At 48.4% G+C, this 14,464-nt stretch overlaps 2 protein-coding genes across 2 annotated transcripts in view; one reads left to right on the top strand and one right to left on the bottom strand.

Annotated features, from left to right (window-relative positions):
* Window positions 1–5,066, top strand: part of LOC109878065 (transmembrane protein 39A-like) — a 30,186-nt gene extending 25,120 nt beyond the window's left edge. Inside the window, exons 8-10 of the mRNA XM_031813389.1 lie at window positions 1,546–1,733; window positions 2,548–2,668; window positions 3,434–5,066. Of these exons, the coding sequence (XP_031669249.1) occupies window positions 1,546–1,733; window positions 2,548–2,668; window positions 3,434–3,709 (585 nt within the window). The 3' untranslated portion in view covers window positions 3,710–5,066. The remainder of the gene's footprint in view (window positions 1–1,545; window positions 1,734–2,547; window positions 2,669–3,433) is intronic.
* A 230-nt stretch (window positions 5,067–5,296) lies between these two features.
* On the bottom strand, window positions 5,297–13,896 carry LOC109878054 (serine protease 23-like). The gene is made up of 2 exons (XM_031813659.1): window positions 13,147–13,896; window positions 5,297–8,183 (listed from the first exon to the last, which is right to left on the bottom strand). Exons 1-2 carry the CDS (start codon window positions 13,182–13,184, stop codon window positions 7,022–7,024), a joined length of 1,200 nt encoding a protein of 399 aa, XP_031669519.1. The 5' UTR covers window positions 13,185–13,896; the 3' UTR covers window positions 5,297–7,021.
* Between the last annotated feature and the right edge of the window lie 568 nt (window positions 13,897–14,464).

Genomic DNA, 14,464 nt, shown 5'->3' with positions numbered 1-14,464 from the left:
CGTAGCCTTCCTCTGCTTCGTCAAGGTACAAACCCTAACCCTTACTACGTAGCCTTCCTCTGCTTCGTCAAGGTACAAACCCTAACCCTTACTACATAGCCTTCCTCCCCCTCTGCTTCGTCAAGGTACAAACCCTAACCCTTACTACGTAGCCTTCCTCCCCCTCTGCTTCATCAAGGTACAAACCCTAACCCTTACTACATAGCCTTCCTCCCCCTCTGCTTCGTCAAGGTACAAACCCTAACCCTTACTACGTAGCCTTCCTCTGCTTCGTCAAGGTACAAACCCTAACCCTTACTACGTAGCCTTCCTCTGCTTCATCAAGGTACAAACCCTAACCCTTACTACGTAGCCTTCCTCCCCCTCTGCTTCGTCAAGGTACAAACCCTAACCATTACTACGTAGCCTTCCTCCCCCTCTGCTTCGTCAAGGTACAAACCCTAACCCTTACTACGTAGCCTTCCTCTGCTTCAAGGTACAAACCCTAACCCTTACTACGTAGCCTTCCTCCCCCTCTGCTTCGTCAAGGTACAAACCCTAACCCTTACTACATAGCCTTCCTCCCCCTCTGCTTCAAGGTACAAACCCTAACCCTTACTACATAGCCTTCCTCCCCCTCTGCTTCAAGGTACAAACCCTAACCCTTACTACGTAGCCTTCCTCTGCTTCGTCAAGGTACAAACCCTAACCCTTACTACGTAGCCTTCCTCTGCTTCAAGGTACAAACCCTAACCCTTACTACGTAGCCTTCCTCCCCCTCTGCTTCAAGGTACAAACCCTAACCCTTACTACGTAGCCTTCCTCCCCCTCTGCTTCAAGGTACAAACCCTAACCCTTACTACGTAGCCTTCCTCTGCTTCAAGGTACAAACCCTAACCCTTACTACATAGCCTTCCTCCCCCTCTGCTTCGTCAAGGTACGTCACACTTCCTCTCTCTCTCCCTCTCCTTCCTCCACTCTTTCTGTCCCTCTAGCAGGTTGCTGCTTTCCTTCTCCTCTCCTCCCTGTTATCCAAGGAACTGTCAACCCTCCTGGTACTCATCTCCCCTCCCTGTTATCCAAGGAACTGTCAACCCTCCTGGTACTCATCTCCTCTCCCCGTTATCCAAGGAACTGTCAACCCTGCTGGTACTCATCTCCCCTCCCTGTTATCCAAGGAACTGTCAACCCTCCTGGTACTCGTCTCCCCTCCCTGTTATCCAAGGAACTGTCAACCCTCCTGGTACTCGTCTCCCCTCCCTGTTATCCAAGGAACTGTCAACCCTCCTGGTACTCGTCTCCCCTCCCTGTTATCCAAGGAACTGTCAACCCTCCTGGTACTCGTCTCTCCTCCCCGTTATCCAAGGAACTGTCAACCCTCCTGGTACTCGTCTCCCCTCCCCGTTATCCTAGGAACTGTCAACCCTCCTGGTACTCGTCTCTCCTCCCCTGAGTCTTTGTGTGTTCACAGTTTCCTCCTTCAGTCTCCAGGTATCCTAGGTGCTGTCTCCTGCGTTTGTGTTAAGGCCCCTGAACCCTAAAACGTGGTCTTCTCTCCCCCTCCAGAGTACCCAGTACTATGACATGCGCTGGTCCTGTGAGCACCTGATCATGGTGTGGATCAATGCGTTTGTGATGCTGATGAGCCAGCTGTTACCTCCCAGCTACTGTGACCTGCTGCACCGCTCTGCAGCCCACCTGGGGCGCTGGCAGAAGCTGGAGCACGGATTCTACAGCAACGCGCCACAGCACGTGTAGGTGGTCGCCACACACACACACACACACTTCTACCGCACGCTTAGGTGGTCCCCACACACACACACTTCTACAGCAATGGCCTACAGCACGTGTAGGTGGTCCCCATACACACACACACTTCTACAGCAACGGCGTACAGCACGCTTAGGTGGTCCCCACACACACACACACACACTTCTACAGCAACGGCCTACAGCACGCTTAGGTGGTCCACACACACACACACACACACTTCTACAGCAACGGCCTACAGCACGCTTAGGTGGTCCACACACACACACAGTTCTACAGCAACGACCCACAGCACGCTTAGGTGGTGCCCACACACACACACACATACTTCTACAGCAACGGCCCAAAGCACGCTTAGGTGGTGCCCACACACACACACACACACACATACTTCTACAGCAATGGCCCACAGCACGTGTAGGTGGTCCACACACACACATACTTCTACAGCAACGGCCCACAGCACGCTTAGGTGGTGCCCACACACAAACACACACACACACATCTACAACAACGCCCCGCAACACTTGTGTGTCAGTACGTAGCCCAACCTTTTCTCCTGGAGAGATAGACCTATGCAGGATTTTGTTCCAACACATCTGACTCTAATCAACGGTTCTTCAGGACTCTACCAGGAGTGTTAGAGCAGGGATGGAGTAAAGTCCTGCATAAGGAGGCTGTCTCCAGGAAGAGGGTTAGCCACCCTGCTGTCCACCAGACTGTCTAGTCTTCTAGGCAGGGTTCTATTTGATCTGTCGGCTGTAGGATCAATCTCCACCTCTTCGTTGTGTGTTGCAGGTGGTCTGAGAGTACAGTCTGGCCCCAGGGGGTGTTGGTACGTCACAGTCGTAGCCTGTACAAGGCTGTAGGACCCTACAACGTGGCCCTGCCCTCAGACGTCTCCCACGCTAGGTTTTACGTGAGTCGCTGCCTTTCACTAGACCCTTTAGTCTGTGTGTGTTTATGTACTGCCTTTCACCTGACCCTGTAGTCTGTGTGTGTTTATATCCTGCCCATGTACTGCCTTTCACTAGACCCTTTAGTCTGTGTGTGTTTATATCCTGCCCATGTACTGCCTTTCACTAGACCATTTAGTCTGTGTGTGTTTAGAACCTGCCCATGTACTGCCTTTCACTAGACCCTGTAGTCTGTGTGTGTTTATATCCTGCCCATGTACTGCCTTTCACTAGACCCTTTAGTCTGTGTGTGTTTATGTACTGCCTTTCACTAGACCCTTTAGTCTGTGTGTTTATATCCTGCCCATGTACTGCCTTTCACTAGACCCTTTAGTCTGTGTGTGTTTATGTACTGCCTTTCACTAGACCCTTTAGTCTGTGTGTGTTTATGTACTGCCTTTCACTAGACCCTTTAGTCTGTGTGTTCATGTACTGCCTTTCACCTGACCCTTTAGTCTGTGTGTTTATATCCTGCCCATGTACTGCCTTTCACCTGACCCTTTAGTCTGTGTGTGTTTATATCCTGCCCATGTACTGCCTTTCACTAGACCCTTCAGTCTGTGTGTGTTTATATCCTGCCCATGTACTGCCTTTCACTAGACCCTTTAGTCTGTGTGTGTTTATATCCTGCCCATGTACTGCCTTGATGTCCCTTTTATTTACAAGTCTAACTATAAATACATGTTTGTAAATAAATACCAGTTGTGATGCTATTTATTGTGTTGCAGTTCCTTTTCCACAAGCCGTTGCGGATCCTGAACCTGTTAATCTGGATCGAGTCCAGCGTAGTCCTGTACCAGTTGTACTCCCTGCTCCGCTCTGACAGCTGGAACCACACCCTGTCCCTGGGCCTCATCCTGTTCTGTAACTACTACGTCCTCTTCAAGCTGCTCCGGGACCGCATCGTGCTGGGCAAGGCCTACTCCTACCCTGTTACCTCCAGTACCGGGTCCGGCACCACCAACAGCACCGCCACCAACGGCCTGGGGCTCAAGTCCCAGTGACCCCCCAGGAGAGGGTTCTGGAGCTGGGGGACGTGGGTTCGGATACAACCCTAGCCTCCCTGCCACTATGGCTGTACGGAGGGAGGGGGTGGAGGTGAGAGGGGGGGTCGGCGTGCAGCAGGAGGGACTGACTGTGAACTCATATGGTTTTGATACAGTTCTATTTTTCATGCAATGTTTATACCTATTTAAATAATATTTTATTTTGTATACTGTTTTCAAAAGTAACAGGGCATTACGGTAGTATTGTCATGTGATGTTTGTTGTTGCTTCATGGTGCAAAGCGATTGGATGGGAGAGAGTGAGTTGTGTTCTTGATGCCATGAGGCCCCGCCCACGTGCTGTGCTAAGCTCTTCCTCCTATGCTCACCGCGTTCCGACTTCCACCAAAGATGCTTTAAAGAAGGCTCCAGAGCCAATCAGATGGCACCGGCGGCCAATCAAGGAAGCGACTGAGGAGACCCCGCCTCTCCCTGCACACTGCCTCTTTAGAGAACATATTCATCCCTTTACAGTGTTTTATTAGGATTCGTTTCGTAGCAAGACCGTCTGCAGTTTGGCCATGAGCGCTGACTCTGGTGCCTGTAGAACATACCCACGTCCCAAATGACACCCTATTCCCTACGTAGTGCACAGCTTTTGACCAGAGCCTTATTAACCCAGGTTAAAAGTAATGCACTATATTGGGTATAGGGTATAATTTGGGACAGGCCCAATGTCTTCTTTGCAGCGTCATGTTCATTCAGGTCATTAATTTACCACAAATAGCCGCTCTTCATTTCACTGTGCCTGAGAAGCGAAAAACATAGATATAGTCTGGATAGAATGGACACCACCACCGCAACAGATTGCATGGCCGTTTTTCTAGATGGGAGACGAACCGCATTGAATGTGCAGACATGTGTATGTGCTTTACTTTCCAGTGTGTGCTTGAAATTCAATTACAAATGACACTTGGTATCTTCAATGCTACAAGTTGTGCTCAGCTGCTAGCAGTGTTATTTTAAACAGCTTGCCTTGTTGCCAGTCCCAGATGACGATGCCTTGTTGCCAGTCCCAGATGACGTTGTGGGATGGCTTCTAGTGCCATAACTGTCCGCTCATCCATTCTATCTTGTTCCTTTTCTATGAGCAGCTGATCTAGAATGATTCATGTTTTATCAACGTGCCAAAATCCCAGGTTGCCTGTATGATCATGTTTGTTCACGGGCGCGTTCCACCTTGTCTTTTAATGCAGTCCTGTTGTAGGCGCCTCTCAGCAGATTGCTATATGAAATGAATGATGAATGTGGTACCTGCGATGTTGTGAGATCTGGTATGTGCAGGATGACTGCAATAAAGATGACCTGGAACGCTAGCTGTGTGTTTATATTTTCAGTGGGTGAGGTGGGAGGAAGATGGAAGGGAGGGGGGGGGACATGGACTATCGTATGGTTCACAGTGTTTGATTTTCGATGAGCATTTTTTTATGCTGTTGAAATATGAAATAATAAACTAAAATATAAATGCTGTTAAACTGACTTGTGAAATGTTTCTGTTTGTCCATGAGACGTGTAGATAAGAGATGAAACCACAAAGACCACAAAACCGCATTATGTATTTTATTCCAAAGCATTATAAAGTTGATATATATATATATTGCTGCACAATTGTTTTTGAAACAGAAAAATAGCTCACCCATAAGGTTTGACAAAGTGCATATCATGAGTAGTTGAGGGTCAGTGTTCCAGAGTCAACACTCTGCTGTCATCAAAGTGGCCTGTAGTAGTGTTGTATTTGGCCCAGCAGAGGGAGCTATGGATATTTTACTTGGGTCCATTTGAAACACCAACTGTTTGTACTGTGACAGTCTATACCTTGAGTTTACATTTTTTAAGAGCAGGGTAGCACCTTTGGTTGATGACAGGGTTACATTCATTGGCAATAACAGAAGAAGAAAAAGTTGTCCCAACAGAGCTCTGACAATCTATAGAATTAGCAGTGAAACTGCATCTGTCTCTCCACCAATCTCTTACACATCTTCTTGTTCCTCCTATTTCATCCTTTCTTTCAGTGCATTAAATGTTCTCTTCACCATCATAACACGCTGGTCCAGGGAGTCCCTGGTCAAAGCCATCTTCTAAAGTACAGGGAGTCCCTGGTCAAAGCCATCTTCTAAAGCTCAGTCATAACACGCTGGTCCAGGGAGTCCCTGGTCAAAGACATCTTCTAAAGTACAGGGAGTCCCTGGTCAAAGCCATCTTCTAAAGTCCAGGGAATCCCTGGTCAAAGCCATCTTCTAAAGTACAGGGAGTCCCTGGTCAAAGCCATCTTCTAAAGTACAGGGAGTCCCTGGTCAAAGCCATCTTCTAAAGTACAGGGAGTCCCTGGTCAAAGCCATCTTCTAAAGTATAGGGAGTCCCTGGTCAAAGACATCTTCTGAAGCTCAGTCATAACACGCTGGTCCAGGGAGTCCCTGGTCAAAGACATCTTCTAAAGTACAGGGAGTCCCTGGTCAAAGCCATCTTCTAAAGTACAGGGAATCCCTGGTCAAAGCCATCTTCTAAAGTACAGGGAGTCCCTGGTCAAAGACATCTTCTAAAGTACAGGGAGTCCCTGGTCAAAGCCATCTTCTAAAGTACAGGGAATCCCTGGTCAAAGCCATCTTCTAAAGTACAGGGAATCCCTGGTCAAAGCCATCTTCTAAAGTACAGGGAGTCCCTGGTCAAAGCCATCTTCTAAAGTACAGGGAATCCCTGGTCAAAGCCATCTTCTAAAGTACAGGGAATCCCTGGTCAAAGCCATCTTCTAAAGTACAGGGAGTCCCTGGTCAAAGACATCTTCTAAAGTACAGGGAGTCCCTGGTCAAAGCCATCTTCTGAAGTCCAGGGAATCCCTGGTCAAAGCCATCTTCTAAAGTACAGGGAGTCCCTGGTCAAAGCCATCTTCTGAAGCTCAGTCATAACACCTTTCAGTTGTGTTTCAAAGCACAGTGTTGATCATGCAGTAAGAAGGGCACGGATACATGTTTTACATTTGATCTAATGTACGATGGAAAAGGTTAGTGAGGATGTATGTATGTACAGTAGGACTTCCTGGATGTAAATGTGAGTCGTTCTAGTTGTGTGTTGGGAGGGATGTCTCTGCATGCAGAAGGATGGTATGTATTAGTAATGAAACAGTATTAATGCATGATGAAGTGTGTTCTGCATGTGTGTGAATGACGTGTCCACTTGTCAACTTCCTCAGCAAGGGAAGTGAAGACCCCCTTTGTCCTCCATCAATCCTCTGTGTGTGTGTGTACAGTATGTGCATGACATGTCCACTTCTTCCTCATCCTTCTCGGCAGTCTACATAGTTTCCTTTGATCCAGTAGCAGATCTGGGCGTATTTCAGAGGCGTCACCCTCACCGCCACGTTAAACTCTTGCGACGCCCCGTCTCGATCCACCCACTGGTGCCCTGAGAACACCCCGATCACCTTCCTCTCCCAGCGCCGCCTCCTCCGGTCCCACATACGAGCGTAGATCCCCGAGCCGCTGGCCCCGGGCTGGGCGTCACAGTGCTGGTAGAGCAGGTCTGGCGTCTCCTCTCCAGCCCGGCAGAACCGGTAGACCAGCTGGCCCGGCCGGTCGTTGTCATAGCCGGAGAATTGGACCCTGCGCCCGGGCAGCTGCTTCGCCGGCGGGGAGACGCCCAGCTTCATGTGGCGCCGTTTATGGGCCTTCTTGAGCTCTAACAAGGCGTAGTCGTAGTCCATTCCGATGTCGTTGCCGTTGCCCTTGATCCAGCCTTTGGGCACGTGGGTGCGCTTGGCACGAATCCACTGGAACTTCATCTTATCTGGGGGTGATGGATGGGTGTTGGATGCATTGGTGGCAGAGGCCGGATTGGGAGAGTCACGCTGCTTTGGCTTCAGGAAACCCACCCGGAGCTTTTGCGCCCCTTTCACGTAGTTCTTCCCGTCGTGGACGCAGTGGGCGGCGGTCAGAACGTGCCGGTCGCCCACCAGTGTTCCGGAACACCCGGTGGACAGCTTGACCGCTGCCGAGAATGGGTAGTTCAACAGGAAGTCTTGCCCTACAATGCTGAAACGCCCGTCATGGCCAAAGATCTGACGTTTGCGTCGGGAAGGCAGTGCCGGCGTGGTCTGGGTGCGGGCGGTGTACCCGTAGATCCCCACGGCGGTTTCGGTGAGGCGACCGTTGCTATGGAGTGTCTCGTATGACAGGATGCTACGCAGGTCCCAGTAGCTGGGGGGAAGAGCCTTCTTGTGGCATTCTGGGTCACATGGGGAGGTGACGTCCAATCGGGCGTCAGCCTGGAAGTGAGGGGCGGGTCGGTCCTCTGTCACCTGGGGTAAGACCACAGGCACGCGTTGCAGGGGCCATTGGGGCTGGATAGGAGCCACTGGAGGGATGGAGAGGAGGAGGAAGAGGGAGAGGAGGGGAAGGGGGGATGGGATGGAGGGAAAAGAGGCCATGGAGGAGGGAGACCTAGAAGAGGAGAGAAGGAGAGGACAGGTGAGATGTGATGTCACTAAATACCAAGGCAGGTGAGATGTGATGTCACTAAATACCTAGACAGGTGAGATCAAATCAAACTTTATTTGTCACATGCGCCGAATACAACAGGTGTAGGTAGACCTTACCGTGAAATGCTGAATACAACATGTGTAGGTAGACCTTACCGTGAAATGCTGAATACAACATGTGTAGGTAGACCTTACCGTGAAATGCTGAATACAACATGTGTAGGTAGACCTTACCGTGAAATGCTGAATACAACATGTGTAGGTAGACCTTACCGTGAAATGCTGAATACAACAGGTGTAGGTAGACCTTACCGTGAAATGCTGAATACAACATGTGTAGGTAGACCTTACCGTGAAATGCTGAATACAACATGTGTAGGTAGACCTTACCGTGAAATGCTGAATACAACATGTGTAGGTAGACCTTACCGTGAAATGCTGAATACAACATGTGTAGGTAGACCTTACCGTGAAATGCTGAATACAACATGTGTAGGTAGACCTTACCGTGAAATGCTGAATACAACATGTGTAGATAGACCTTACCGTGAAATGCTTTACTTACAAGCCCTTAACCAACAATGCAGTTCAAGAAGAGTTAAGAAAATATTTACCAAATAAACTAAAGTAAAAAATGAAAAAATAATCAAAAGTAACACACTAACATAACAACAACGAGGCTATATACAGGGGGTTCCACATAGCCTGGTTCCTCTCTAGGTTTCTTCCTAGGTTTTGGCCTTTCTAGGGAGTTTTTCCTAGCCACCGTGCTTCTACACCTGCATTGCTTGCTGTTTGGGGTTTTAGGCTGGGTTTCTGTACAGCACTTTGAGATATCAGCTGATGTACGAAGGGCTAAATAAATAAATTTGATTTGATTTGGGTACCGGTACCGAGTCAGTGTGCGGGATACAGGTTAGTTGAGGTAATTTCTACATATAGGTAGAGGTGAAGTGTGATGTCACTAAATACCTAGACAGGTGAGATGTGAGTCAGTAATACCTAGACAGGTGAGATGTGGTGAGTCAGTAACACCTAGACAGGTGAGATGTGGTGAGTCAGTAATACCTAGACAGGTGAGATGTGGTGAGTCAGTAATACCTAGACAGGTGAGATGTGGTGAGTCAGTAATACCTAGACAGGTGAGATGTGGTGAGTCAGTAACACCTAGACAGGTGAGATGTGGTGAGTCAGTAATACCTAGACAGGTGAGATGTGGTGAGTCAGTAATACCTAGACAGGTGAGATGTGGTGAGTCAGTAATACCTAGACAGGTGAGATGTGGTGAGTCAGTAATACCTAGACAAGTGAGATGTGGTGAGTCAGTAACACCTAGACAGGTGAGATGTGGTGAGTCAGTAACACCTAGACAGGTGAGATGTGGTGAGTCAGTAATACCTAGACAGGTGAGATGTGGTGAGTCAGTAATACCTAGACAGGTGAGATGTGGTGAGTCAGTAATACCTAGACAGGTGAGATGTGGTGAGTCAGTAATACCTAGACAGGTGAGATGTGGTGAGTCAGTAATACCTAGACAGGTGAGATGTGGTGAGTCAGTAATACATCAAGGGTCTTTCAGCTAATAAAACAGACCCTTCTCTCACTGTTACAGATGATTTAGTGTTTGTTTATATGATGATGCTATTTCTTATACTAGTCATGCAGTCTATAGACAATGTAGTTCTGCTGCAGTGACCAGAGCTCTGTAGTTCTGCTGCAGTGACCAGAGAGACCTGTAGTTCTGCTGCAGTGACCAGAGAGATCAGAGACCTGTAGTTCAGCTGCAGTGACCAGAGAGATCAGAGACATCTGTAGTTCTGCTGCAGTGACCAGAGAGACGTGTAGTTCTGCTGCAGTGACCAGAGAGACCTGTAGTTCTGCTGCAGTGACCAGAGAGAACTGTAGTTCTGTTGCAGTGACCAGAGAGACCTGTAGTTCTGCTGCAGTGACCAGAGAGATCAGAGAGATCTGTAGTTCTGCTGCAGTGATCAGAGAGACCTGTAGTTCTGCTGCAGTGACCAGAGAGACCTGTAGTTCTGCTGCAGTGACCAGAGAGATCAGAGAGATCTGTAGTTCTGCTGCAGTGATCAGAGAAACCTGTAGTTCTGCTGCAGTGACCAGAGAGATCAGAGAGATCTATAGTTCTGCTGCAGTGACCAGAGAGATCTGTAGTTCTGCTGCAGTGACCACAGAGACCTGTAGTTCTGCTGCAGTGATCAGAGAGATCTGTAGTTCTGCTGCAGTGACCAGAGAGATCTATAGTTCTGCTGCAGTAACCAGAGAGACCTATAGTTCTTCTGCAGTAACCAAGAGACTTGTAGTTCTGCTGCAGTGACCAGAGATATCAGAGAGATCTGTAGTTCTGCTGCAGTGACCAGAGATATCTGTAGCTCTTCTGCAGTGACCAGAGAGACAGGTCGTTCTGCTGCAGTGACCAGGGAGACCTGTAGATCTGCTGCACTGACCAGAGAGATCAGAGAGATCTGTAGTTCTGCTGCAGTGACCAGAGAGACCTGTAGTTCTGCTGCAGTGACCAGAGACCTGTAGTTCTACTGCAGTGACCAGAGATATCAGAGAGATCTGTAGTTCTGCTGCAGTGACCAGAGATATCTGTAGCTCTTCTGCAGTGACCAGAGAGACAGGTAGTTCTGCTGCAGTGACCAGGGAGACCTGTAGATCTGCTGCAGTGACCAGAGAGATCTGTAGTTCTGCTGCAGTGACCAAAGGGACCAGAGAGACCTGTAGTTCTGCTGCAGTGACCAGAGACCTGTAGTTCTACTGCAGTGACCAGATAGATCAGAGAGATCTGTAGTTCTGCTGCAGTGACCAGAGACCTGTAGTTCTACTGCAGTGACCAGAGAGATCAGAGAGATCTGTAGTTCTGCTGCAGTGACCAGAGACCTGTAGTTCTACTGCGGTGACCAGAGAGATCTGTAGTTCTGCTGCAGTGACCAGAGACCTGTAGTTCTACTGCAGTGACCAAAGAGTTCAGAGAGATCTGTAGTTCTGCTGCAGTGACAAGAGAGACCTGTAGTTCTACTGCAGTGACCAGAGAGACCAGTCGTTCTGCTGCAGTGACCAAAGGGACCAAAGAGATCTGTAGTTCTACTGTAGTGAGTGACCAGAGAGATCTGTAGTTCTGCTGCAGTGACCAGAGAGATCTGTAGTTCTGCTGCAGTGACCAAAGGGACCAGAGAGACCTGTAGTTCTGCTGCAGTGACCAGAAACCTGTAGTTCTACTGCAGTGACCAGAGAGATCAGAGAGATCTGTAGTTCTGCTGCAGCGATCAGAGAGATCTGTAGTTCTACTGCAGCGGCCAGAGAGATCTGTAGTTCTGCTGCAGTGATCAGAGAGATCTGTAGTTCTACTGCAGCGACCAGAGAGACCTGTAGTTCTGCTGCAGTTACCAGAGAGACCTGTAGATCAGCTGCAGTGACCAGAGAGACCTGTAGTTCTGCTGCAGCGACCAGAGAGCCCCGTAGATCAGCTGGAATGACCAGAGAGACCTGTAGTTCTGCTACAGTGACCAGAGAGATCAGAGCCCTTCTGAATGTGACCGGATGTCTGGACCGTCAGTCACAGCGGCTGGGAAACATTCTCCAACCCAGACCCGGCGAGCCCTGCATCGTATTTTTAGCCACCAGACTGGAGCTGGGGGGGGGGGGGGGGGGGGGGGGGGTTGTGTGCACAAGGGACTAAGATTTCTGCCTTAGGAATTTAGAGCTGCGGTGGAATTCGGCCAAGCAGTTACACAACTTCCACTGTTTTAATATGGCTTAAAAATGTCCTTCCCCTGGGGTTAAAGGTTAGAGGTCAGGTGCTCTCTTCAGCGCTGAGCAGTGCTGGAGGAAGGTTCCAGAGGCTGGGAGGGTGAGGATGCTCTGTTCGCTGTGTAGTAAGAGGAAACTCTGGATACGTCCCAAATGGCACCCTATTCCCTATATAGTGCACAATCTTTTGACCAGTTCTCTATGGTGTTCTGGTCAAAAGTAGTGCACTGCATAGGGAATAGGGTGCCATTTGGGATGTGACCTCCATCTCTCATTTCCCCCAGTACAGACAGGAAGCAGGAACTGTATAGTAGTTTTTCAGTACAGACTGGAAGCAGGAACTGTATAGTAGTCTTTCAGTACAGACTGGAAGCAGGGACTGTATAGTAGTCTTTCAGTACAGACTGGAAGCAGGGACTGTATAGTAGTCTTTCAGTACAGACTGGAAGCAGGGACTGTATAGTAGTCTTTCACTACAGACTGGAAGCAGGAACTGCATAGTAGTCTTTCAGTACAGACTGGAAGCAGGGACTGTACAGTAGTATATCATACTGGTTCTATCAACTAGATTTCTCCATAGGAATAGGACAGGCTGTAGGACAGTCTGCAGCAGCCATGTAATACCTTCCTATGAACGAAGTCATTCTGAATAAGGACATGTGTATAAACTAGAGCCAACAGTAGCCTACTTGCATCTATCTGTAGGCCTTCATGTACTGGACAGTAGAAATGTCCTGAACCTGTTTTATGAACAAACAAACGGGAAGTACTGGTTAAAACAGTATCTCTTCTCTTGTGATTATCTCTTATCTCCATGACGTCAGCCAATACTTTGGGGATCTGATGTATCGATGTATTGCACGTTGTTATTAACAGATATCAACACAGTGTCCAAAACACGAACGTTATTGCATTATAAATGTTGATGAAATTATGTTTCACCATCACTCACATATGCCTATAGATATAAATTTAAATCTGCTTGGGAATTAATTATTCCAGAACTTCTCAATAAATCTCGCTCAGATGCTCCCCGTGCTCATTAGCCTACATTGGACGCCTGGATAGGTAATTATATAGGAATTATGGTGATGAATAATAACCTAGATTACGCAGACATGAAATAATAGGCTATAAAATGTGAAAATCCTTACCTACGGAGCGCTTCTCCCCACTTATGCTTGGTTTGCATTGGCAAGTGGCACGCGATGGGTGTCTGGGGAAGCTGCGGTTGTTGCTGCTACCGGGCGGACATCAGAGGGGTATCGGTGCGATAACGCGGGTGCTGCGAAGGTGTGGAAGTTAAACTAGTCCTTTCAAAAAGTAGATCCTTACATCGGGAGAGAGGAGGTCCAATGAAAAATATGTATTCTCTCAAAAGATTTCCGAAGGCAACCGGTCCGCTGTAGACGCTCCTCCATTGGGAAAGGCGCTCTGGATACTAACTAGAGTTTAATTTAATGACCACCAGCGAAAGCTACTGCCTCTGCTATAACCGGTCCGGTCACGTGACTGATGATATTTTGCTTGTCATTTGCATGGCAACGATTTAAACGCTGACAAACAATATCAGAGATGAGGAAACTATTTGTTGTTGATTTATTTATGAACCTTCACCAACTGAATTCTGATATTATTTCCAGAATTGTTGTATCCAGACTAAAGGCATGCCTCAGTGAACATTCAGTTACAGTATGACCCCATGTCATCAATCATCATCATCAATCATCATCATAATGATTTGTACCTGTTAGTGTTTTCAGATGATGATTTTGTGATACTGAATGTGAAGCTGGAGTTAGTGGTGCCCTGTAGTGTTAAAACAATTAGGGTGTGGACTGGAGGAATGGAGAAAGACAATGAGAGAAGAATAGAGAGAGCAAAGGTGAGGAAGTGTGAAGAATAAGAGGAGGAGAAGGGAGGGAGGAGTACATAGCAGCAGAAGGGAGGGAGGAATACTTAGCAGGAGAAGGGAGGGAGGAGTACATAGCAGGAGGAGTACATAGCAGGAGAAGGGAGGGAGGAGTACACAGCAGGAGAAGGGAGGGAGGAGTACATAGCAGGAGAAGGGAGGGAGGAGTACATAGCAGGAGAAGGGAGGGAGGAGTACACAGCAGGAGAAGGGAGGGAGGAATACTTAGCAGGAAAAGGGAGGGAGGAGTACATAGCAGGAGAAGGGAGGGAGGAATACATAGCAGGAGAAGGGAGGGAGGAATACTTAGCAGGAGAAGGGAGGGAGGAGTACATAGCAGGAGAAGGGAGGGAGGAATACTTAGCAGGAAAAGGGAGGGAGGAGTACATAGCAGGAGAAGAGAGGGAGGAATACTTAGCAGGAGAAGGGAGGGAGGAATACTTAGCAGGAGAAGGGAGGGAGGAATACATAGCAGGAGAAGGGAGGGAGGAATACTTAGCAGGAGAAGGGAGGGAGGAGTACACAGCAGGAGAAGGGAGGGAGGAGTACACAGCAGGAGA

The sequence above is a fragment of the Oncorhynchus kisutch genome, unplaced genomic scaffold (assembly GCF_002021735.2).
Source record: "Oncorhynchus kisutch isolate 150728-3 unplaced genomic scaffold, Okis_V2 Okis05a-Okis16b_hom, whole genome shotgun sequence".
Classification (NCBI taxonomy): domain Eukaryota; kingdom Metazoa; phylum Chordata; class Actinopteri; order Salmoniformes; family Salmonidae; genus Oncorhynchus; species Oncorhynchus kisutch.
The sequence above is the reverse complement of the archived record's forward strand: the minus strand, read 5'-3'. Positions and strand labels throughout refer to the sequence as shown.